Genomic DNA, 26,912 nt, shown 5'->3' on the forward strand with positions numbered 1-26,912 from the left:
CCATAGGATATAAAAAGCACAACTCTTATCAGGAGTTAAATTTATATCACGGTCGTTAAAAACCTTTGAGTAATCAGTATTAGTTGAATTGAGCTTATAAATTATGAAACTGGGTATTTAAACTGGAAATGCCCACAATGAACGACAGTACCTAAAAATAATTGAGTAAAAATCGCCATTAGAATGTCTGGCCTTCAGTGAGGTATATACCTCAGTCGTTGTAACTCACACGGAGAAGGATCAGGAACAATCCTGGTACTGATAATGGCCACACCTGGTGGGCTGAGAAGGTCCATCCTCGTTGGTACAGTACTAGGAACAGTGGGCAGAGAGGGAAGGTTCAACACTATCAGGGTTATAAAGGAAAAACGAAAGAGTTTTGGCAACTCTCGGGTGAATGTGAGGGTGAAGGTGTGAGCCGTGGTCAGTAATACTGGTAATGGTATGTTGGTGGTGGGGAGGAATGGCTATGATGACGAGGGTATGGGGAGGAGGGGTACTGAGAATAGGGTGAAGATCTATCTTTGGTAATCTGAGGTGTGGGGGTGAGGGGTGGCCCTGGAGTGCTGGGTTGTAGAGGCACAGCCCCCCCTGTAACAAATACTTCCCCATGTGTATGGGTAGTGAAGGAAGGTGACAACTCAGGTCTAGGTATTGGAGACATCTGTCGCGAGGTAAATAATGGTGAATGAGATGCAGGAGCCACAATGCGGCTAATGGGAGGTAGTGGGGGGTTAGCTGTAGGAGAGAGCGGGGGGCTGCCCACCCCTCCTCGCTCCACCATACCTAAATTGACAAGTGGTGACATGTGTCCGTGCGGAGAAAGTTGGGAATATGGTGGAAGTTGAGTGTGGGGAGATAACTGGTTATGAGGGGAGAGTTGGTTGTGAGGTGACAACTGATTGTGTGGTGATAACTGGTTACTAGGCGACAGCTGGTTGTGCGGAGAGAATTGGGAATGTGGTGAAACCCCGCGGTTTGCAGGGTGGTTGGGGTTGGGGGAATTTGCTCTATGTAAATCAGGATCATGTCTTGGAAGAGTAAGATCAAGGGAGTGACGGTCGTCCGGATGGGAATCTGACACGTACACTGTCGTGCAAACAGACCCTGGTCTAAGAGCCTCACTCGTGTAGGTCAGTGTGCGCCCTGTTACACTGAGATCCACCGAGTGTGAGGGCACTCGTTCTAGTTCATAGAGCTGTGAACGACCTGACTGATGGCCCATATCCCCGTGGTATCGTTGCTGGAGACTCGCGAGATCCGCCGGTCGCAGGAAGAGGTTGGCTCTCGTCATGTCAACACACTGGTCAAGGTGTACAGGGGAGCGTAGGCCATCAGTGGTGACTAGATATGAACGCAGAGCATCTGGTGTTGGGCTAGGCGAAAGGTAAGGGGACCGCGGGGGCTCTGGAGAACGCAGTGCGGGAAGTCCTCGAAAGTCATGAGGCTGCAGCTCCGGTAGTGGCAGTTGGTCTGCCAGGTGGTCATGACGAGGCGACAGGTGCCCCCCTTCGCCCATGGGGTCCAGCCCCATTGATGCCTCAGAGTCGTCCAGATGACTTGGTAGGCAGTGTTCGTGACTTACAGGCGTCAACTCTGCATGACGGTAATGCTTGTAACTCATATCCAGACCTACTGATAATGACGAGGATAATGACACTGGCAGCCCCTGAGACACCGGCAACTGGTCCAGCACTTGCAGCGTCGGCTCCAGCCCACCGCTGGAGCTGAGCGGCGTGGGCGGGGCCATGGGCGTGCCGGGGTCTACTGGTGTGGCAGGGGTTGGTGGTGGGAGGTCATCTGACTTAACTAAGGTGAGATTATGAGCGTGGTCAGAGTGATGATGAGAGTGGTGCAGGTCATCGGAGGTCGGGGGCAGATGATCTAAAGCAGCATGAAGATTGTCTTGCAAGTCGTGGCTTAGTTGCTCGTTGAGTTCACGGCTGCCTATCGTTTCGTGTACCACCATGACCTCTGGCAAGTCACGAGGGTCGTATTCTCGTTCTAAGGTGTACTCGAGGTGCGCGCGCTCGTCGTCGGCAGCGCTGGTGTATTTGACGTGCGTTGCGAGAGCTGCATCATGGGGCAGTATCTGCTCCATAGAGGTCACTACCGAACTTGGTGGCAAGGGAGAGTAGCGTCCACTGTAACCCAGCAAACGGTCGTGGCTGCCCACACCCCGCCCGTCCATCTTCATCGTTTGCTCCGCTACATTAAGGGCGGCCTCCACCAGCAGCGACGCGTTGGACTCCCTTCTATATAATTTTTCCTCCCCAGTTATATCATCTTCTTTCTTTCTCTTTTGCATGAGCTCTTCTTCCAAGCGGTCATCAAAGTCATAAACATCTCGAGCATCATCATCGTAGTCTCGGTCTTGCATATCCAAGGGATCTCCCAGCCACTTGCGAGAACCTTTACTAACAAGACGAGTAGCTGTCGCTGCGTACTTAGTAACATAACCATGCAGAGTCGCTGCCGGCGGTAACTTGGCTGCAGCAGCCAGTAGAAGATCCGCTCTCGAGGTTGGAGACGCTTCACTAGCAGAGAGGGAGGAGAGAGGAGGGTCGGCACTATGTGAAGAGTCATCAGTGGTCGGGGGCTCAGCTGGAGTAGCGATTGACGTGGGCTGTTGTCCCAGGGAATCGGAGTTCTGGCTGGGAAGGTTGGGCACCTTACCCCGCCCCGGGTCGTTCACCATCCCACCAGAGTACGAGTCAAAGGTGTAGGGGATACAACGTTCTATGGTTGGCATGCTCTCGCAGGTGTAACCATGTACTTTCTTGTAGTGGAACTGTAGACACTGTTTGGTTGTGAAGGCTGCGTTACAACTCGCCTCAATACACCTGGGAACAAATTAGCACACTAAGGTTATGACGTGTTAATGTATGCTCGTGCTTTATTTAATGAGTGGTTAAAAGGCAAATTTTAATAAAAATACATTAGTTAAATATTTTTTCTTATGGACCGATAGATATATTCATGAATAACCTTGCATGGCTTAACAGTTTACGTAACAGTGATTATACACAAATAACCCGCACATAAAAGAGAGAAGCTTACGACGACGTTTCGGTCCGACTTGGACCATTGATAAAGTCACACAACTACTGATGAAATTAAGACATGTGCGGCGTCTGGTTGTCTTTGTTGTGGACGTTTCGCCATCCAGTGGCTGGCTGGATGGCGAAACCTCTGCGATAGAGATGTCCGGGTGTTGCGCATTTGTCTTAATTTCATCTTGTAGGTATTATATACCATTCTTGTACTACTACTACTATCACCACCTCTCCCTGCCTATATATAGCCGTCCTGCTCCACTTCTGGTTAGTGTGACTTTGTAAATGGTCCAAGTCGGACCGAAACGTCGTCGTAAGATTCTCTCTTTTATGTGCGGGTTATTTGTGTATCGTTCCAGTCACGGTATTGTGCCTTTTTTTTTATTAACAGTGATTAATCCTGACTTAAGTAAATACATAATGTAATTTTTACAATTTGAGCAGTAATAGCTAAAATTAATATTAGCTCTGCTTGCATGGCAAAATAATCATTAATGAGTAAGCAATATCTGCAACTTCTGACTATAAGACGTTGGCTTATTATCTGACCCCAGACTCTCGATTCATCAAGCCCTGCCCCCGACCTGCTAACCTACCCTCCAACTTCAGGAGCTTAACCTGACATGGAAATAGAGGGTATAAAATACCGACACAATGGAAATATAAACACATAAGCAGTATAATGTGATCCTTTATTGACAACGTTTCGCCCACGCAGTGGACTTTATCAAGACACAAACAGATCTTTGTAGATGAATGGTTCAGAGAACCGACATGTTGATAAATTAGACACATGTGCAACTCTTGGGTATCTTTATTGAGGAAACGTTTCGCCACACAGTGGCTTCATCAGTCCATACATAGGAGAAACTTGAAGAACAGGAGGAGAATGAGGTAATCAGTCCCTCAACCTTGAGTCGATGTGTTCAGTCCATCAATCTTGAGTAGATGGACTGAACACATCGACTCAAGGTTGAGGGACTGATTACCTCATTCTCCTCCTGTTCTTCAAGTTTCTCCTATGTATGGACTGATGAAGCCACTGTGTGGCGAAACGTTTCCTCAATAAAGATACCCAAGAGTTGCACATGTGTCTAATTTATCAACAAACAGATCTACCTGGGTAACGAAATATATACATATATATACCTGGGTGAAAGATACGTGAGTATTTATAGGATGAGAATTGTGGGTCAGGTGGAGAATGCTGCATGTAGGGTGATAGAGTCTAGAACCTTGGGTAACTTTGAAAAGAGATTAGATAAGTATATGAGTAGTCCTTCTGCAGTGTTCCTCCATTCCTATGTTCTTATGTGGGATGGCGATGAAGTTTCTTGGCAAGGGGTTCAGCTATGTTATAGAAGCCGTTATTCTGGTTGAAGTTGTTGGATAAGTGATGATTCCAGGATTCTTCGGTATTGAGTGTTGTCTTCTCTGGCGATAAGTCTTGGGTTTCTGTAGTTGATTAAATGGTTGTGTGAATTTTGGTGTTGAACACAGGCATTCCTTGGATCGTCAGACTGCCTGCGTACCGGCGTTCTGAAATACTTGTTTGGAGGTCTCTGGATGTTTCGCCGACGTATAATTTACTGCAGTCATTACAAGGGATTATGTATACCCCTGCAGAGGATTGAAGCTTGTCCTGTCTATTACAGGTCGAGCCCTCTATCCAGTTCACACTAGAAGAAGAAGTCGACAACACTCTTCCTTTCCTCGATGTTCTTCTCTGCAAAGTTAACCATGAACTTCGTTTTAAAGTCTATCGAAAACCTACCAACCAACACGATCTTCTCCACTTCTACTCTCACCACGACACCAAAACTAAACGTGATGTAATTATAATGACTGCAGCAAATTATACATCGGCGAAACATCCAGAGACCTCCAAACACGTATTTCGGAACAACAGTACACAAGCAGATCTGACGATCCAAGGAATGCCTGTGTTCATCACCGAAATTCACACAACCATTTAATCAACTACAGAAACGCAAGACTTTATGCTAGAGAAGACAGCACTTAATACCGAAGAATCCTGGAATCATCTCTAATCTGTACATCCAACAACTTCATCCAGAACAACGGCTTCTATAACATAGCTGAACCCCTTGCCAAGAAACTTCATCGCTATTCCACATAAGAACATAAGAATGGAGGAACACTGCAGAAGGCCTACTCATATACTTATCCAATCTCTTTTCAAAGTTACCCAAGGTTCTAGACTCTATCACCCTACTCGGAAGATTAGAACATGCAGCATTCTCCACCTGACCCAGCATTCTCATCCTATAAATATTCACGTATCTTTCACCCAGGTAGATCTGTTTGTGACTTGATAAAGCCCACTGCGTGGGCGAAACGTTGTCAATAAAGGATCACATTATACTGCTTATGTGTTTATATTTCTTAACCTGACTTACTTGAAGGGCTTGACGCCGGAGTGAGTAAGCATGTGGATTTTCAGGTTACTCTTGTTCTGGAACATCTTGCCACAGCGGTCACAAGTGGCTCCCGTACTCAGGTCCTGCAACCAACAACCAGCGTTTAGATACTAACCGGCGGTACCATCCTGCAACCAACACAGTGTAATATATAACCTTGCTGCACAAAGCAGTAGGCAGTAGTCTGAGAGGTAGCCAGAAGACTCAATTAGTAGATGCCTGAAGAGACGTGAACAAAAGAGGATGCTGAAAAGAGAGAAGGACCTAAGAAACCAAAAGACACCAAGGGACAACAGATAACCACAATAAATATAAGAACAAAAAAAGAGAAGATACCCAGGAGGACAACACAGGACGCCAGACTACTACAAATACACCAAAAGACAATATAGGACTCCCTTAGACCCAGAAAGTTCCATTTTAAATTATTTCTTCGTGCTTCTTATATTTCATTCTCATACATTTTTTTGAAGAAGACAATTGGCTGGTTAAGCAAGTCTTATTTAGGCAGTGGCCATCCTAGATTTTCCCTGGAACAGCCGCTGAGTTGCTCAACCACGACTGGTTGCTCAAGCAAACCATAATTTGCTGATGATGTGTCACGCTTTTTCCTGGGGAGCCATCGAGATAAGAGAAAATAATTAGCCGGTAAAGCAATGGGGCGCCAGGCTTCTTTCTATCAAGCAGCTGCTGGAAGATATACGTCGTTCATTAGGTATATCCGGCGTGCCGGTGAAGCACACATGACAGTGATGGGTTGTTTTAAAGGGCCTTTGGTAACCAATCAACATCATGGGTTGGTTGTTGCTCGTCGTCGCTCAGTGGTTGGCCACCCAGTGGCCAACCACTGGATGGTCAGATCATGGCCAGGGAACATCCAGCATCAGCCAAATAATCCCCCTTCCTCCTGCTCCAATAAATCAACCAGTAATTCAGGGTGGTGAGAAGCTACGACCCAGGGATTTTCCATCATTAATATAATATTGTGAAGCACAGTAAACCAGTGTCACAGTGTTGTAAGATACTGTAAAACAACGTTGTAAGGCACTCTTAAATAATGCTGTAAGGCACAGTGAAGTAGTAACAGTGTCATGAAGAATGGCGAGTCATTAATAGTGTTGTGACGGCACTGTGAACCAGCGATTCACTGATGGAAAATATTTCCAGCGCTGTGCAGCATGCATATTGCCTTTGCAAATTATTGTAGTTTGTGGCTGTGCCTGCCAAAATTAGTGACGAATGAAAAGAGCCAACTGACTCGCTTCTCTCGTTACATAATGAAAAGCGAGGATACTCAGGGTGTTTCACTCGTTAAAGTCCCCGAGTTATAGTTTACTACAGATATAATATACAAAGAAGACAGTTGCAACCACGGGAATACTAACTCGGGGCCTCCTACGAGTGAAATACTCTGTAGTTTCATTGTGGGACACTGCATACCCAGGGCGCAAAGTTGCAGTGACGAATGCAGAGAGCAAGTGACAAATCTATGACCCGACTGTGTTCTCTGTGATTTATTTTTCACTGTTGTGTGTGTTTCCCCGTCAACTAATAAAGCTTTCACTGTGCCTTTTAAGAACCTGTCGTCCATCAAGCGTGCACACACTCATTCGTATTGTGTAGCATGGTATAAACCTTGGTAATAAATACCGACAAGTTGGTTTAGAATGACACGTAAGCAAACACTATGACATATTTATTAGAAAACGTTTCGGTCCTGGAACCTTGATCACTTCTAACATACAGAGGTAGAAAGACATATATATAGGCGGAGAGTGAGGTGTGACGCACGTGACCTGAGGAATGTCATAAGTACATAAGAATGGAGGAACACTGTGGAAGTTATGAGGTAATCAGTCCCTCAGCCTGGAGTCGATGTGTTCAGTCCATCAATCTTGTAGAATGTACAGCATAGGGCCGTAGACGTGGCTTATATATAAATATATAAGCCACGTCTACGGCCCTATGCTGTACATTCTACAAGATTGATGGACTGAACACATCGACTCCAGGCTGAGGGACTGATTACCTCATACACATCCTCTCCTTACGTCTTCCTCTTTGTATTGGACTGATGAAGCCACTGTGTGGCGAAACGTTTCCTGAATAAAGATTCCCATATGCTGCATAAGTGTCTCAATCTTCAACTTGTCGGTTTTTCAAACCATTCATCACACTATGGAAGGCCTACTGGCCCATGCGAGGCAGGTCCTTATCAAAACAACCTCTACCTATGATGAGGACGGGTAGACGATGAAATCATGTGACTCCTCTGTTGTTGGGTTGGTGCTGCTTAAGTATCATGTATGCCAATGTTTTTGAAATTTTGTAGTTTCCAGTGTTGCGTTCTATAGTGTCGGTGACGGCGATTAGTGAGGCTTCTAGGCACCGTCGGCGTCTGAGGTCTGGTTCGGTGAGAACGAGTTGTGCCTCATTCCAGCTCATCAAATGCCCCGTGGAGTCTCTGTGGAGGACACAGGCGTACCTTACATCGTCTCTGTTAGAGGCATTTCGATGCTCATTCAGGCGGACTGCAAGATCTCTGCCTGTCTCGCCTACATATTTCTTGGGACAGAACCCACAGGGGATAGTGTAGACGTCTGCTGTAGAAGTTAGAGGTGTGGGGCTGCGTTTCGTAGTGAGGTCTTTGATAGATGTGTTTATGGTGGAAACGTTGATGTTACTCATAGCAAGTGCCCGGCGAGTATTCGTGGCAACATCCTGAATGTCAAAAACAAAAGCATGGCTTCCTTCGATGTCACAGCTCTCTTTACCAACGTTCCTACTGACGCTGCAATCAACATTCTGAGACAGAGGCTCACTGAAAACCACGACCTCCCTTTACCTCTTCTAGATTTCATCAATCTAGTGGAACTTTGTGTTAATTTCAACTTCTTCAAGTATCAGGACAACTGTTACAAATAATGCTTTGGGATGGCAATGGGCTGTGCTTGCCAACCTCTTCATGGAAAACTTGGAGACAGAGAAATTCAGCACCTTCATTCCCAACACCGTTACCTGGCTAAGATACGTTGATGATATATTGGTTTTCTATCCGAGACGTCTCAATATCCAGGCCCTTCTCAACAAGATCAATGCAGTTGAACCATCAATAAAGTTTACACTTGAACTCGAAAATGATGGCAAACTTCCTTTCCTCGACGTTCTACTGTGCAGATCTACCGACAGTGACAAACTTCTCTTCGAAGTGTATAGAAAACCTACCAACAAGGACGATCTTATGCACTTTTATTCAACCAAGACACCCGCACTAAGAGAGGAGTCCTCATTGGCTTCTTCTTGAGAGCTCTTCACATCTCCAGCCCTTGTTTTCTAGAAGAAGAATGCACTTACATAACAAGCCTTTACACGTCTTCAGTTCCCATCTTTCTTCATCCGAGATTGCAGACTCAAGGCACAAGCTATCCTCAACAAACCGCCCATGGAACAGCCCCCTAAGCAGTTCATAGTACTCCCATGTGGTGATGTTGCCACGAATACTCGCCGGGCACTTGCTATGAGTAACATCAACGTTTCCACCATAAACACATCCTCTATCAAAGACCTCACTACGAAACGCAGCCCCACACCTCTAACTTCTACAGCAGACGTCTACACTATCCCCTGTGGGTTCTGTCCCAAGAAATATGTAGGCGAGACAGGCAGAGATCTTGCAGTCCGCCTGAATGAGCATCGAAATGCCTCTAACAGAGACGATGTAAGGTACGCCTGTGTCCTCCACAGAGACTCCACGGGGCATTTGATGAGCTGGAATGAGGCACAACTCGTTCTCACCGAACCAGACCTCAGACGCCGACGGTGCCTAGAAGCCTCACTAATCGCCGTCACCGACACTATAGAACGCAACACTGGAAACTACAAAATTTCAAAAACATTGGCATACATGATACTTAAGCAGCACCAACCCAACAACAGAGGAGTCACATGATTTCATCGTCTACCCGTCCTCATCATAGGTAGAGGTTGTTTTGATAAGGACCTGCCTCGCATGGGCCAGTAGGCCTTCCACAGTGTTCCTCCATTCTTATGTTCTTATGACATTCCTCAGGTCACGTGCGTCACATCTCACTCTCCGCCTATATATATAATGTCTTTCTACATCTGTATGTTAGAAGTGATCAAGGTCCCAGGACCGAAACGTTTTCTAATAAATATGTCATAGTGTTTGCTTACGTGTCTTTCTAAACCATTGTGTAGCATAGGAAACAATGTAAATCAAATTAAACCATTCCAGACACCCAAAAATATTAACAAAAAATACATTTTATAGATAATAAAAATAGTTTTGCATACAGAAAAGGCACGACTAAATTCGAGGATCCACTGTATATATATATATATATATATATATATATATTGTGTGTGAAGGAAGAGCAGCAGAAACTAAATATTTCGGCCTTTAAATGTGACCATCTTAGCAAAGTAGGTGTTAAGGAGATAATTGCTTTTACAATAACAGGGTGAAGTCACCAGGTGACCTGTGTGAAGTAAGAAGTCAGCTGATATTACCGGGACTGGGTAAACTTGAGGTATTATCCTCAACGGAACATAAACACTCACAAAAGAACATTTTCAACTTTACTGACACAAGTAGAATTTATTGTGTATATTTAAATATCACATTTTTCAAGAATAAACGACAATAAAGGTCTCCCAGCGAGTTTAATTATCCGACAACTCATATATATAAATATAGGAGACACTTTTTCATATATCTGACTGACTGACTGACTGACCACTTGAGTTACGTAATCATAGTTTTGACATTCCTTTCCATCTTATTAAATTAAGTGAAAGGGCAAAGGAACGAGTGAGAGTCAGCACCTGACTCTCAATACATAACTCACCTGAGGTTCAGGGGACAGGTGAATCAGCACCTTGCTTCCCCACACACAACTCACCTGGGGTTAAAGAGACAGGTGAATCAGCACCTGGCTTCCCTATACACAACTCACCTTATGGTGGACTTCCTTCAGATGTCTCTGAAGAGCGGCTCTTGATCCCAGGACTTTGAAACACAGCTTACACTGAAACTCCCTCAGCACCTCAGCCATGTCTGTGTCGCGGGAATAATACCATTACTATCTTCTCTCCCTCTCTCTATATCTCTTCATTTACATATAAAATGTTATTCTTACATGACAGACAAGCATTTATGAATGCAGTGGTTAGGTAAAGATGAGAGGGATGTGTCTGTTGGTGGTAGAGATGGTGGTGGTGATGTTGGTGATAATTGTGGTGGTAGTGATAGTTGTGGCAGTGGTTTGTGGTGGTGGTTGTGGAGGTTGTTTTATTGGAGAATACAGTCACAGTTCGTAGAGAGGAACTCTCTTCACTGTTCCTCTGCACTAGCTTCTTCCATCAGTACACAGGGATGGACTACATATAGTTTTATGAGAGCGTTGTTAGGTGAATGGCCGGGTCAGTGAGGTCACTGTGCGGGCTGACTGCTAGATGGCAGCACTTCGGGAGGTCTGCCGCTCCTTTCGATGATCCATTTATGCAGGAAAAGTTGGGCTGAAGGTTTGCCTAAACTGGAAGCTCCACGAGTCTCTTGTGTACAGGTCAGTGTAGCTTACAAGCATCATCTACATTGTGCTTCGTTCCTTGATGACCAGCTGGGAGCCTTTTCAAGACATTAGATGTCAATACATAAATAACCCGCACACAGGAGAGAGGAGCTTACGACGATGTTTCAGAAATGTCATCGTAAGTTTCCCTTTCTCTCTCCTATGTACAAGTTATTTGTGTACTGTTCCCGTCACTGTATTGTGCCTTTTTCTCCTTCAATAGGTGTCAATTCTGGTTTGTCTCTCCGGTGTATCACGCAGGTGTTGCTGTGAGTTCTGCACACACGGTATTCTTGCAATCTGATGGGTAAGCCACGGGAGGCTTCCTCCCACGTGGTCTTGGTTATGGCCATCGCATGGTATGATCTCCCTTTTCCACTCGATGGCCTTCCAACATTGGTCTCCATTCTGTTTTGGGGGTGGTAGTGGAGTTTGTGTTGATGGTGGTTGTGTTGGTAGAGGTTGTTTTGGTGGGAAAGGCTTGTTGGTGAATGTGTTGGTATTGGTGAAGGTTTAAGAATGCAACATTTCAATGGAGTAATGAGGATTCGAACTCACGACCTGGGTTTACCAGCTCGCTACCTTAGTCACTGCCACCACAGAGCTTCATAAAAGTGTACGACCTGCAGTACTGGGCAGGCTGGTGATTCCCACAAACCGGAACCCGACCACGAGTCCCGACAGAGAAACCCCGACCTTACCAGCAGACAGTGACTAGTTTTAGTTATTGTTGCCTCCAAGTAACTTGTCAATGCTCACTAAGTTTAATGTTAATGTCGTAGCGCCACGATAGTGAAGAAAGCGCTTCATTCTTTGCAGAGCTTTATCAAGCCATGACGTAACGAAGCTCCACACAGAGCGAAACGATTTCTCAATCGAAGCCTGTTCTGAAACGTGTCTTTTCTTCACAGTTCCCAGTGCAGTATTCTGGCCGTAGGACTTTAATCACTGATGACTTGTGACCTCAGTGGCTAAGACAACGAGATGGTGACCTCAGTACCTCGGTTCAAATCCCGATCATTTCATTCAATTCTTACAGTCTTTTATTACGAATTTTCATCGCATATATATATATATATATATATATATATATATATATATATATATATATATATATATATATATATATATATATATATATATATATCAAATGATGGACATACAAATATAAAATAGTGTTAAATATATGTTTTATATATGAAATATATACCAAGTATACATGTATATATATATCCTGTATATCAAGTTAGTAATATAGGAAAAACGAGAATATCTGGAGAATGTAAAATTATATTATTGGATGAATTAATATTTTATTTATAGTCATGGGATATCTTCACTATCAACATCATCACTGTTATACCTCTATCACCATCATCCTCACTATCATTATCACCATCTTACCTCTATTTCTGTCACTGCCACCACCTCACTATCACCACTACCAGCACTACACATCTCCGCTACTTAACAGTGTGGCCACTAACATCACTAATACACCATAACTATCCCCACGACCCACACTATAATTATCACCACTACAAATACCATAACTATCACCACTACTAACACACTACTATCACCATAACTATGCCTACCACTAATCCAAGTATTTACACTCTCCTAACACTCTATCAACAGGAATATTATTAACATGTCCGTTGCTCTCCGTACTACCACAACTATCACCATCACCCTCACTGTCACCATCACCCCTCACTATCATCTCAGTGAATACTACCGCGATTACCAGTACTATCACCAACATGACTGTCACCACAACTTCCGCCATGCTTGTAACCACAACCACCACAATACTTACAACAGCAATCAATATCAGTATCCCCACTACTACTACTACTACTACTACTACTACTACTACTACTACTACTACTACTATACCACCACTACTACAAAATACTACTACTACTACCAAGACTACCATCACTATCCATTACCATCACCCTCACTACTATCACCGCCATCACTCTCAACACTACCACCGCCACCACTCTCAACACTATCACCACTGTCACTATCATGCCTACCACTCAAACCATCATTACTGCCTCTGTCAGCAATATTATTACCGTCACCACTACTACCATCATCACCACCACTACCCATCACCATCAGCAACAGCATCACAAAATCATACATCATTCATAAATTTACACACACACATGTATATATATATATATATATATATATATATATATATATATATATATATATATATATATATATATATATATATATATATATGTAAAACAGGCGGTAAAAACAGTACTGTATATCTATGCCTCACCCGAGGTCCTTTTCAGCAGAGACAGCTTATTTGAAGAGCAAAACACCGAGATCTACGTTATTTCTAACAAAAACTTTAGTACAGAGTTACCCAGCGGAAAATGTGAATAACACTGCAGGAATCTCGCTGCTTCCGAAACAAGAGTTGTCCACAACGTTACCACTAAAAACGATATATGTACATAAAAAAAAGACTAAACATATATGGGTCAAATAGCGATGACCAGAAGCCCTTTTGAAGGATATTAATACCAAAAAGTGGAAAAAATCCTCAAAAAAACATTAGTGACAACGAGGAAGCATTTATCGGCGATCTTTTAGCTAGCGTGAGTGAAGATTTTAATGAAAATGTGAGAAACGTGGCAAGAAACTAAGGAAAAAAAGTAAGAAAAATAGCCAAAAAATAATAAAAAACATCCAAGAAAGAAACAGTGTTAAAAGGTAACAAAAATAGCTAAAAGAGCAAGAAAAACATCCAAAAAAGTACGAAAAATATAGAAAAAAGTAGGAAAAATAACCAAAAAAAGAAAAATATTAAAAAAGGCAAGAAAAATTCCAAAAAATTAAGAATAGCCAAAAGATAAGAGAGAAATCCAAAAAGTAAGAAAATAACCAAAAACGTAAGTAAATATCCAAAAAAGCAAGAAAAATATCCAATAAATTAAGAAGAATAGCCAAAATAAAAATATCGAAAAAGTAAGAAAATTAACAAAAAAGCCACAAAAAAAAGAAAGAAATTATTCAAAAAAGGAAAAAATCCAAAAAACTATGAAACAGACCCCCACCCCCCAAAAAAAAAAAGAAAAAAAAAAGAAAATGAGACTGCCTAAAACTCAAAGTTACTAATCCAAGCCTACCATTTTTTTTAACGGACTCTTATAATCTCTCGAAGAACTGCCGTCAAAAACAAATTCTCAGATACATTCGTCTTTCACCAACAAATTCTCATATACATTCATCTTTCACTAGCTAAGTTGCATAAAGAACAATGCAACTCCGGCTATGCAACACAGTAATGATAAATTAATACTTTATGTCTTCTCCTGAGATATTTTTATTATCACCGTAATCACTGTCACGTAAACTCTTGTGTTCCTCAAGTGTCTCTCAGCATCCTGATCTTGCGATAAACAATGGCAGAATAATACTGGAAGGTATGGCTTCCAAAACCCGAAACCTGACAGTGTTTACCAACCTCTGTGTAGATGAATGGTTCAGAGAACCGACAGCTTGATAAGTTAGACACATGTGCAATATCTGGGTATCTTTATTTGTAGACGTTTAGCCGTCCAGTGGCTTTACGAAATCTGCACCTTGTAGGTATTATATACCATTCATGTACAACCTGATTACATCGACTCCAGGCTGAGGGATTGATTACCTCAAACTCAAACTGTGTGGCAAAACGTTTCCACAATTAAGATACCCAAGTGTAGCACACACTAATTTATCCACCACGCTTTGTATTTTTACTGCCATGCTATCCCGATGAATACTTTCTCCAGGAGAGGTGTAGTGTAGGCAACCCTCTATCACCGGTCCTATCTAGTGTTAACTATCAATAATCCTGTCCAGCTTGACTATCACCAGTTCTATTCAGCCTATCACCAATGCTATCCAGCCTTACCCACCACCAGTACTATTCAGTCTTACCTACCACCAGTACTATTCAGGCTTACCTATCACCAGTACTCTCCAGTCTTAACACAGACCACCTTAAAAATTATATACTAATACCAATACTCTATCCTTAAGACACAGCAATGGAGAGATAGGTTAATGACATTACTACTCACAAGTAAGAGTTACGATGAAGGGGGGAGAGGGAGGAAGTTCGATAATTTCTTAGAAAGCTTAAATTATTTTCCAGATCATCATTAAGGAGAGGTGTTAAACTCGAAGACGCCAACCACTTCTAAACCGCAACCAATGACATTCCTTGCAAGGACAACATTCATGGATTCCCATCTAGGTCTTTAGGCCAAGGTACAAATTTAACCACCAGAGCCACTAAAAACAACAGATCAATTATTATTATAAACAGGCTGAATAAAATCGATCAGTTTTCCTGCAGGTTAAGTACAATAACTATACTGATAGCTGTGAAGCTATTTCGAGTACACATAGAAAAGGCGTATGTGTATACATGCAGAATCCTGGAGTCAGTTATGACTGATTTCTTCATTCTATGTTTTAGTCTCCTGAAGAGACCTTCAGTGTGAGACCGAAATATACAGTACTATCTTTGTCTTCTCTATTTGGGATATATATATATATATATATATATATATATATATATATATATATATATATATATATATATATATATATATATATATATATATATATATATATATATATAAGCCTTATCAACTAACATGAGAATTTGAAAAGCTTAGGCAACAAATGTAAAATAAAAAGAAAACAATGATATGATTGCTATATAAACATGGTTCTTTAGTGTCTTTGAAAATCATTATAGCAGAGATGTACCGGGATGATGACATTATCCTAAGTTAAGGTTTAAAGTGTTATTTTTAAGAGGGCAGCCACTGACACAGTATCTTAGCGTATGTACACTGAGACACATCTCAGCGTACCTACACTGGGAAACACATCTCTCAGCGTGCATACACTGAGAAACACATCTCTCAGCGTACCTACACTGAGAAACACATCTCTCAGCGTACCTACACTGGGAAACACATCTCTCAGCGTACCTACACTGGGAAACACATCTCTCAGCGTACCTACACTGGGAAACACATCTCTCAGCGTACCTACACTGAGAAACACATCTCTCAGCGTACCTACACTGGGAAACACATCTCTCAGCGTACATACACTGAGAAACACATCTCTCAGCGTACCTACACTGAGAAACACATCTCTCAGCGTACCTACACTGGGAAACACATCTCTCAGCGTACCTACACTGAGAAACATCTCTCAGCGTACCTACACTGAGAAACACATCTCTCAGCGTACCTACACTGGGAAACATCTCTCGGCGTAGCTACACTGAGAAACACATCTCTCAGCGTACCTACACTGAGAAACATCTCTCAGCGTACCTACACTGAGAAACGCATCTCTCAGCGTACCTACACTGAGAAACATCTCTCGGCGTAGCTACACTGAGAAATACATCTCTCAGCGTACATACACTGAAAAACACATCTCTCAGCGTACATACACTGAGAAACACATCTCTCAGCGTACATTCACTGAGAAACACACCTCTCAGCGTACCTACACTGAGAAACATCTCTCAGCGTACCTACACTGAGAAACATCTCTCGGCGTAGCTACACTGAGAAATACATCTCTCAGCGTACATTCACTGAGAAACACATCTCTCAGCGTACCTACACTGAGAAACACATCTCTCAGCGTACATACACTGACAAATACATCTCTCAGCGTACATACACTGAAAAACACATCTCTCAGCGTACATACACTGAGAAACACATCTCTCAGCATACATACACTGAGAAACATCTCTCAGCGTACATACACTGAGAAACACATCTCTCAGCATACATACACTGAGAAACACATCTCTCAGCGTACATACACTGAGAAACACATCTCTCAGCATACATACACTGAGAAACACATCTCTCAATGTACATACACTGAGAAACATCTCTCAGCATACATACACTGAGAAGCACATCTCTCAGTGTACATACACTAAGAAGCAGATGTCTCAGCGTACCTACACTGAGAAATAACCGTGTATATACCTGTCGTAACATAAATCATTGGGGGAAATAACATTAATATCTTCATAGCGTGGCAATAAACCCACAGGGGCCAATACAACACCTGAGGCATGACAAGTCGTCAGGACTGACCCAGGGTAGGGAAGGAACAGCTTCAATAAGGTCGAATATTGCTAAATTTTCACTTCCTCGTAATTCCAATATACAACACTAGGAAAAAAAATTAACTGATTTTAGGAAATTGGCAACTAGTAAGGTCTAAAGTGATCCGAACCATCCGTTAACTATGGTTGAAAATTTGAAGCCGATCCGACCTGACATTCTCAAGGTATACATGAAGTATACCTGGAGGGTTTGTTTGGAATCGTATTATTACGGTTTCGTGAGTCAGGACCTGGAGGGAGTTCCGGGGATCAACGCCCCCCAAGGCCCGGTCCATGACCAGGCCAGGCCAGGTATCGTACTGATCCTTGAAGAAAGAATAAATAAAAAAAAAGAATAATCCAGTGAGTATATGCATTCCCTTTAAGAGGATACCTAATTATTCCATGCAAATAAAACTTTACATAATTAGGTATCCCCAGAAGGGATATACCTTTAAAAGTTATGGGATGTTTTTTTTCTCTTCCTCCAAGATCTCCATTCGATAACTTGACAATGCCTCTTCTGCTCGGCTTAAAACTTTCACCTCTAATGTATTTATTTTACTTAGAGGAAGATTTGCAGTGTTATTAGACTGTGTAGGTGCCAATCTTATAACATAAAAGATGAGGATTATTGGTGTTTGCGTGATAACCTGGAGAATAATCCTGATAAAAACCTACCTAGTATGGGCCAGTAGGCCTGCTGCAGTGCTCCTCCATTCTTATACCAAAATTTTCAGCCCCTGTGTATTTTTCTAAAGATAGGTTCTCATTGCTGCTGAAACATTTGTTGAATTTATTAAATAAACAAGGATAATGAAGCTTATTTAAGTTTTAAAATGTTGCAGTCCCCCTTCTTCATGTGAGTTTCATAACGATCGGTATAATAGTTTCCATGATATGAGAGCGAGACTAACACTGCTCCTCAAACACCATTACAGTCACTGCGGAAACCAATTTCGGCACCATAATAAATGTACCAAGATAAATGTATCACAATTAAGGTACCCTAATAAAGGTGCCATAATAAAGGTGCCATAATTAAGGTACACCCCGTGACAACTCTGAGATTAAGTGTATCTTAACTTTTATGTACGTACGTTAAGTGCTTTTTGAAAGAGATTTTAAAGAGGAGATATAGCAAAACAGGCTTGTTATTGTATATTAATTAGGCTTGCTTGCTTTTGTTAAATACCCTCATTTTACTTATACTACAAAAGCTAGACTATTAAAGGTTATGTGTATATAACATAAAGAGTTTGCGTGTAATATTTTAGGTATATAATTTTATTATTATAACTCTAATGTGTCTAGAATTATCTGCTATTGAATTTGGCAGAATATTAGCCAACATTATATAATTTTTGACTTCATTCATTACTTGATATATTTTATATTTGTGTAGTTTCATGTGTGTGGCCTAGACACTGTGTCACAGACTTGGTGTTTAAGTCTAGTCTAGCGACTGACCGTACGTGTCCCTTTTTGCTAGTTCCCATAGTATGACTTCACAATCATGACGCCTTAATGTATCGGGTCTCTCTCATCACGACGTCTGGTCTGGGACCGGGCCGCGGGGGGCGTTGACCCCTGGGAACCACTAATGGTAGACTATCCCCTCTTTGGTTTGATATTATAGCTCATATGAGCTAAGAATTTATCTGATCACGCCACTAGAGAATTAGGAAACAAGAAGTAGCTGAGATGACATCTTAAAATCAAATTTACAATCTGCGGATATATGTGAAAACTCTCTTAACCTAACTTTACGAAATGAATAAACAGTTCTGACGATGTTTAATTTCCAGTGCCGGCACTTATTTGGGGTAAAAAAAGGAGGATTTCAATGCTCAGCTGGAGCTTGTGTTGCAGTGGCCAACAGTTATGTTACCTGCCAATATTTCCACTGGGTTCTCTCAGCGTCACCATCCTCAGAGGGTCGTCACTTTATGGCGACCCTCCTCAGGCGATTTACACTTGAGCAATATATATTTTTTTTTTATTCTTTTAACTTCGACAGATTCTGAAGATGCGACGATTCAAGTACGAAACGTTAATCTTACAAACAAATAACACATTTAATTATCCTAGTCCTACGATTTCGATTTTTAAGAGACAAGTCCATCGGTATATATATATATATATATATATATATATATATATATATATATATATATATATATATATATATATATATATATATATATATGAGCACTTATTGTCGTCTGCTGGAAAAATGATTAGAAAATTTTGTCAGAATTTAAAACACTGAACATGTATCATGCATTTAGTAATATAAAATGTAAATACCAGTGAAATAGTGAAATGGAATTTCCAATGTCAGCCCAGTGTTATACCCAGCTTTTTATTATAGACTTAAAAAATGATGACATCAATGTGCAGAGAGAAAAAATATATATATTGCAAAAAAAGGTTTAAAATTTGAGGTATTGCGTGCATCAGGAGCAGCGAAAATCTGAACTCTGTCGCTGTTACATATGGTGTTCCTTGTTAACAGGTGACTGAGGTGTTAGAAGCCCGGGCATTGCCCTCCCCCCCGGTCACTTACCTGCGTGCATGCGCTTCTGGTGAGAGCGCAGATGCTGCGGCTGGCAGAACTTCTTGCCGCAGTAGTCGCAGAGGGGGAAGACTCGGGCCGGGTTGCGGCTGCAGGAGTACGTGACGTGCATGTCCAGCGAGTGTAGCCGCAAGAAGAACTGCTCGTGGTACACACACGCATACACACCCAACACCCACCCACACACACACACATTACAATGACGTACACACACACAGCCACACGAGAGAGAGAAAAGGAGAGACCAACGTCAGGATAAGAGTGAGTGTCTGACCACTGGAGGGCGGCAGGTCTGGGGTGCCCACAAGGCTGACTGAGGTGGCAGGTGTCCTCTTCAATGAGGGGTGAAGATGAGTAGTGGGTGCGCCCCCTCCGCCGCCACTCCCTGCCCAGACGCTCCGCTAGTGTAGTAGGTGTGGCTTGACCAGGGCGGCGCACGAGCGGCCACTACCCCCTCCAAACCTCCTTCAGGAATTTTTTCTACTTTAATCATATTTTGACTTAATATACATACTGTTATTCAATAAGATCTCAGTAAACAGGTGATACCACAATATGCAAAGTAACCACAGTGAAAAAAATGGTAAAATTCCAAGCGCTTTCATATTTTCTCATATTATCAAGGAATGTTAATGTCAGAAATCACGAAAGTGCTTGGAATTTCACTATTTTTTAACATACTGTTATTTTTTCACATACTGTTTTTTGCACATACTGTTTTATATATATATATATATATATATATATATATATATATATATATATATATATATATATATATATATATATATATATATATATATATTACTAGTCATGGGTTTTATTTTGGGTCATAATGCGGACAATACATTAGGGGTTTTTTTGTCTGGTTGATATTTGTGGGCGTGTGTGGAGTGTGGCTGCCTCACCCGCCCTGGCCAGCGCCCTTACCGTGGGTCGTCCTCTATGGGCCCCTGACGTGTGGATTTCGGATACCCGAGCACCAGGGCACCTGTCCCTTTACCCGAGTTCCCCCTTGATGATCCTCTTCACCCTACTTACAAGGGTGTGTGTATGTGTGTGTGTGTGTGTGTGTGTGTGTGTGTGTGTGTGTGTGTGTGTGTGTGTGTGTGTGTGTGTGTGTGTATGTGTGTGTGACCTCCCTGCCCGTGACTTCCCTCCCCGACACTCACCACTGTGCATTCGCTTGATGTGCACCTTCAGTTTCTGAGGCTGACAGAACTTTCGGCCGCAAAAGTCGCAGAGAGGCCGTGTGCGCTGGGGGTTGGCGGCGCAGCCGTAGGTGCGGTGCATGTCCAGGTAGTTGAGGCGGAGGAAGAACTGCAACGCCACACAAGCACCGTCTACAGCCGCCCATATCACCAGGAGAGCCAAGCGTGCCAGCTTATAAGGCTCAGTAGCTGAGGCGGCAGCAATAGCAGCTGCCGCCTCCTGGCTGCCGCTCACCGTCAGGGACCTGTGTTGCTGCCGCCCCTTCTGTGCCACCTCCTGCCTCCCCGCCCACCACCTCGCGCGCCTGCTGTCTGCTATATTACAGCGTCATGAGGCCGCTAGTGTCAGTGTAGTAGTTGCACAAGACATATGCAGCATGGCAGGCAGGCAAGTTGTGTATGGAGGAGATGGAGAGACACATCGAGGCGGACAACACAGCTCCCAATCGGCTAGAGGGAACCAGCCAGGAACACTGGACTTATCTTCATAGCTTGCTAAGCCTTCAACTAGGGTCTTACGTTCTGACTCAATTCCTCATCGCATTTTTATCTCTAACTAAACTGACTTGAGTCCTGAATTGTGTTATAAGTCAAGAGCCTAAATCAAGTGTTGAATCATAAGTCTACTTTGGCAGCATGAATCGAAAACTAATTATAACTGAGTTATGCAAATTACACTTGAAAACAAAGGTTTAATAATAAAACCCGTACTTTAGAGCAATTAAGAATAACACCGAGCAAAAAAGAGAAACATAACAGAGAAAATGCACGGGCCAGTGTGTTAATAATTAGCACCAAAATGCAGATAGACAGGATAATGAAAGAAGTAAATTCGAATAATAATAATAATGATAATAATAATAATAATAATAATAATATAAAAAGACAAAAAACTGATACAAAAAATGTACCAGAAATAGTAAATATATGTATATAAACTTTGTATAAGAAAAGTTTAAATCGGGTGCATAGAATGAACGTATGACTGTGCCAAATGGTAAAAAAGTCAAAAAATATTATGGAAAGGTGCATAACTTGGATTTTAACGTGCAAAAAGATGAAATAACAAGGAAATAAGTATTAACAGGGGACTGTACTGGCTGGATTTACCGGTGCGCATAGACGAGTTGAGCATCAGTCGTCGACTAGCTATCTAGCAGGCATAGTTTCTATGCAACTTTCAAATCTAGTATTATGTACAGATTCCTTTGGTGTCTAGAACAGCTTATTTAAACTATGTAACTATCTACACCTAGAATTTTGAAAAAAAAACCGAAGGACTATAAACGAAAGATTTTTTTCTCTTCTATTTCCTTCGTTAGTCTAGATATGCCATTCTAGTTTCATCTAATCCCTTCAAGCAGCCGTTCTCTCTAAGCCTCTAGAAACTGTGAGCGCTAACACGAGGAATGACAGTGGACTTGCAAAGTGTCACAAGGGCAGGTGATGGCATACCATCCCTGGGCTGCCCTTGGCTCCAGGCTGATGACATCTTCCTGTGATGGCTGGTGTCTGCCTGCGTAATTCGGGGCGTCAAACGCTAGCCAATCTGGGGTTGCAGGAGGCTCTTGTACGCCCTCACTACTTATGCAGACATTAAAGAGGGCTCTTTACTGATCTCATGTTCTCTTTTTTTGTGAATCGTAGAAGTTGTAAACATTGATAACAGCCCTCAGCTCCAGCCCTCAGACGAGCCTGCGTTCACCCCCCTACCTAAGCACCTGCCTGCAGAGTTCTCGTGCTCAATGAGAACCCAGGGAAAAGAGCAAGTCTCAATGAACACGGGAAAACAGCATGGCAGCCTGCTGGGTCGACGAGCTCGCCCCGTTGGGTCATGACTTCAACATAGATGTGCCAGTAATATGATGTGGCGGCCGAGGTGTCTGGGTGTTGCCGCAGCTCCCTCGTCCGGGCCCCGGGACGACCGACTTAGTCTAGCGCAGCGTCTAAGCTAAAGCAACGACACCAACAACATTCATTTCTAACTGAACTTAGGAGCACGATGTTGGGGGCACAGCCGGATGCTACAGTCACTATACCAGTCCACGGTCCACAACCCAGGTCCTGCAGTTACAACCAGTTCGCAACTCATGTCATAATTTTATGGTCTACAGTCGCAATCAAACTTAAGCAATGATGTCTGATATATCAGAGTGTATGTTACCACTCGTTAAAAACTACTGCTGCTGCGAAGGCAAGGAGGAAGAACGCGCAGCAGACACTATAACAGCAGTTTGTTAGCTATATTCTAACAGAAACAGGGTCGTCGAGCAAATGACGGGTTATACCCATTTATCACCTTCACAGACGATCTTCATGTGTCATGGAAGTTCACTAGGCTGTGTTGTTCTTATATTAAAGAAGCATCATTTCTCAACTGTGTAGTAACGATTAAGAGATACAAATAATTATTATGCAACCTTCAAGCAAATACAGCTATTGTGAATGCGAAACTCATTCTACAGTTACTTATTACTGTTGTTAGTACTGGGATATATATCTCGTCAGTCGACACGTGAACACTGTCAGTCCTGCTGCGAGTACTGCAAGCACGCACGCATGCACACACACACACACACACACATACACACATACACACACATACACACACACACACACACATACACACATACACACAGGAGCTCGGACTCGACCCCCGCAACCTCAACTAGGTGAGTACAACTAGGTGAGTACACACACAATGGTAGCCTCAACAGTGAATGCTTCTAAATCTCATACGACAATCAAGCAATTAAGCATCTTTAACAAAGCTACTGTAAGTGCATTTCTCTGAACCTACCGAGAGTGCTAAGAAAACTTGGCTCTCGTGCTCATCTTTCATTCATATCTTTCTTTTTTCTTTCGCCTACTTCCCTCTTTCCTATCGTCGATTCCATTCTTCCCTTTTCACCAATTCAATTCCAGAACAAAGGCGTGGCCAGACCTTGCCTAGCCTAGCCTAGCCACTGGGAAAGTACACACTAATCTTGTCGGGGTTTAAGGGCCAGTTACAGCTTACACCGAATCGAGCCTTAGACAGATTAATCTTATTTGGGGTTTACAGGGCCAGTGACAACTTACGCCGCATTGAGCCATGTATGCACTAATTGTTGTCAACTGCTAGATAAGATCCTACTTGAAGCGTGAGCCTCGTCTACGCTAAGACGTTCACTTAAAGTGTCCCTCTCACGCCCGTCATTGGCTCTATCCTCTATTCTTTATCCTTTCTTAATTCTGCAGTCTAATGCTAGAGTGAAAAGCAGCAGGGTGATCCTTCTCATCTTTGAATGCACAGAGTCGTGCTGTTTGTCAATACAATGCCAATATGACGCAGGGGAAAATAAACTGTCTTTAACCAATGCAAGGCACCACAAGGCCCCTTTACAACGCGCCTATCCTTTCCCATGTATTATGCAGCCACTCGAAGGTGGATTGTATCAGAAAGCTTAAAGTTATATCTGGTATATGGTGCAAGGCATACAATTCCAACAGAACGGGACTGACAGAGTATTCGGCTAACATACGCATTCTCTCTCATTGCTTTATAACCCATGTAAAGCAATAAAATTAGTAGCAAGAACAGCACCACACGCACTCTTACCTCTCGAAAACATCTCATTACCGCAACAGAAAAAAAAACAGTAGTCTAAGTCTCTTCACTAATTGCTTGTCAGCCGTTTTAATGCTACGTCAGAGACTGGCAAGTGTTTGGTATGATGTCTGTCTGTGGTGTCGTCCACACGTATTTCAGTCAACTAACTACGGTAACCTCCAGTCAATCCAGTAATGTGGAATGTTAAATCTGTTGTCAGTATGAGCCAGGGTCACAGCCTGTCTGTACAATGTTGCAGTTTTCCGCCTCGAGAATGGTACACTTTATACAGACCATTACAGGTTCGTGAAATTGAACAGGTTGTACTCAATAACACGCCTTTCTCTCGAGATTTTATATCCATTTTTAGTTTGTTACTTGTGAATGTTAGCAATGACTGTTTTCGGGTGGGAGCTGGACCTCGACTTCGCCTACTTAAGCGAGCTTGGCTTATATTACTGTGAGAAGGCTGGGGTTTGTATGGGACTTCTTCATTATTCCTGAACATGATACCACCTTACTAAGACATTGAGCAATTCACTATAATGTTACAATATTATAGAAGGAACCTGAGATGTTTTTGTCGGTCAGGACCATTATAAAGTCTAGAACGGAGCGACAACACGTTGTTTCAAGGTTTCCTCTCCAAGTAATGTGTTGACTGTGAATTGTTGCAGCCTCGGCTTCTTGAGGTTTATTGTTTTGCCTTCAACACCCTCTCACTACCCACTGTTCTGAACAGTCACTCTCATAACCAAGTGCTCTTAACACTTCCTCTGACTTCCTACTGACCTGAACACTCCCTCATGACCTCACTCTAAGCCTATATATACCCTCTGTGCCCATGTATTGTTTGTAACTGCTTGACAAAGCTCCTGGAGAGCGAAATGTTGCCACAATAAAATGTCACACTAGTTGCACTTGTGTCCTTTTACTTGACATTATCCTGGCCACTGATACATTTGACTTGTGCTCTCCAGACGACTGATCACCACACATAATTATTCCCAACTTTGCAACATGGCCTGCCTACATTTAATATCCTGTGTCCATTTTCTTTTTAGCTTAAGTAGTAAGGGCATTTTTTTTCCGCCTGTGTACTTAGCGTTAATTTCCTCAGCACGAGGAAAACTTATATCACAGAGTTTCGCTTAGGACTAGATTTTATCAAGCATAAAGTCCAGTTGTGGATGAAAAATTATAATGTTTCTCCTGAAACAAAGGGGTTCTCACAGCGTGTCGGTTTATGTCATCGTTAAACCAGTGGAAGACTCTCGTTAATATTTGTGGCAGCTGTAGCGTTTATTATGAAATCAACGTCAAAGGAGGATATGTAACTGTGGCAAGTGTTTATGTCTCTGCTACGAGGATACGTAGCTGTTACCGGTGTTTATATATCAGCTACGATGATTATGCATAATTGTGGCCAGTGTTTATATCTCTGCTACGAGGATACGTAGCTGTAGCCAGTGTTTATATCTCTGGTACTAGGCTAAAACAAGAATAGGTGCCAGGAGTGTGCCTTGCGGTGCTGAACATACTGCTTTGCTAACACCGGATATATTTGGAGTTTTCCTCCACTCTTTACCATCTGTTCGTTAGAACTTTTAATTTCCGATTCCTATATAATGACTGACCTTTTATAAGTCGTCACCCCGTGGGATTGCATTTGTCATATGCCTCTGCAACGTCTCTTCACAGCAGCACCGTTATGATTTTCTAAATATGGTTTTGTAATTTAGCGATGGTCGTCCGCTAGGTACAATATGTAGGAATGTTTTGCTCTACACCTATATAATCCTGGGCTCTTGCAATTAGTTAAATACATACACAACTGTTAATTTTCTTCTATAGAACCCCCGAAATTTTTCTTATGGCAGGTGATGTTAGTGTTGCTTGTATTTATCTGGCGATTGCCGTCTCCTTTGTGGAGTGGAGATACGTCCTCCAATTTCAGGGTTTTCTGAATTTCACCTTCGTCTCGGGTCATTCTCCAATGTTTGCTGACAGCCCTTGCTTGTGACATCTCGTAATTATTTATATAAATATGTGATTCAGACAGTGGAGCCCAGGAGCAAAGTGCAGGAATATCTTATCAATTTCTTTTTCAAATTATGTAGGTTGTCTTAATATCAGTTATGCTCTTGAAAAAAGTGACTTTATTTCCATATTGTCAATAAGACTCAAATGTTGATTCCTATTGTTCTTCAGGATTATATTAATTTATTCATCGCCCTCTACATGGGAAATTCAGACAGCAGA

At 42.4% G+C, this 26,912-nt stretch overlaps 1 protein-coding gene across 1 annotated transcript in view; it reads right to left on the reverse strand.

The window, feature by feature from the left end:
* Positions 1 to 359: 359 nt before the first annotated feature.
* The window catches only part of LOC128695894 (uncharacterized), a 451,682-nt gene continuing 425,129 nt past the window's right edge, over positions 360 to 26,912 (reverse strand). The window contains exons 9-12 of the mRNA XM_070092812.1: positions 21,020 to 21,167; positions 10,474 to 10,574; positions 5,477 to 5,580; positions 360 to 2,843 (exon numbers count right to left, since the gene is read on the reverse strand). Of these exons, the coding sequence (XP_069948913.1) occupies positions 425 to 2,843; positions 5,477 to 5,580; positions 10,474 to 10,574; positions 21,020 to 21,167 (2,772 nt within the window). The 3' untranslated portion in view covers positions 360 to 424. The remainder of the gene's footprint in view (positions 2,844 to 5,476; positions 5,581 to 10,473; positions 10,575 to 21,019; positions 21,168 to 26,912) is intronic.

The sequence above is a fragment of the Cherax quadricarinatus genome, chromosome 41 (genome assembly GCF_038502225.1).
Source record: "Cherax quadricarinatus isolate ZL_2023a chromosome 41, ASM3850222v1, whole genome shotgun sequence".
Lineage (NCBI taxonomy): Eukaryota > Metazoa > Arthropoda > Malacostraca > Decapoda > Parastacidae > Cherax > Cherax quadricarinatus.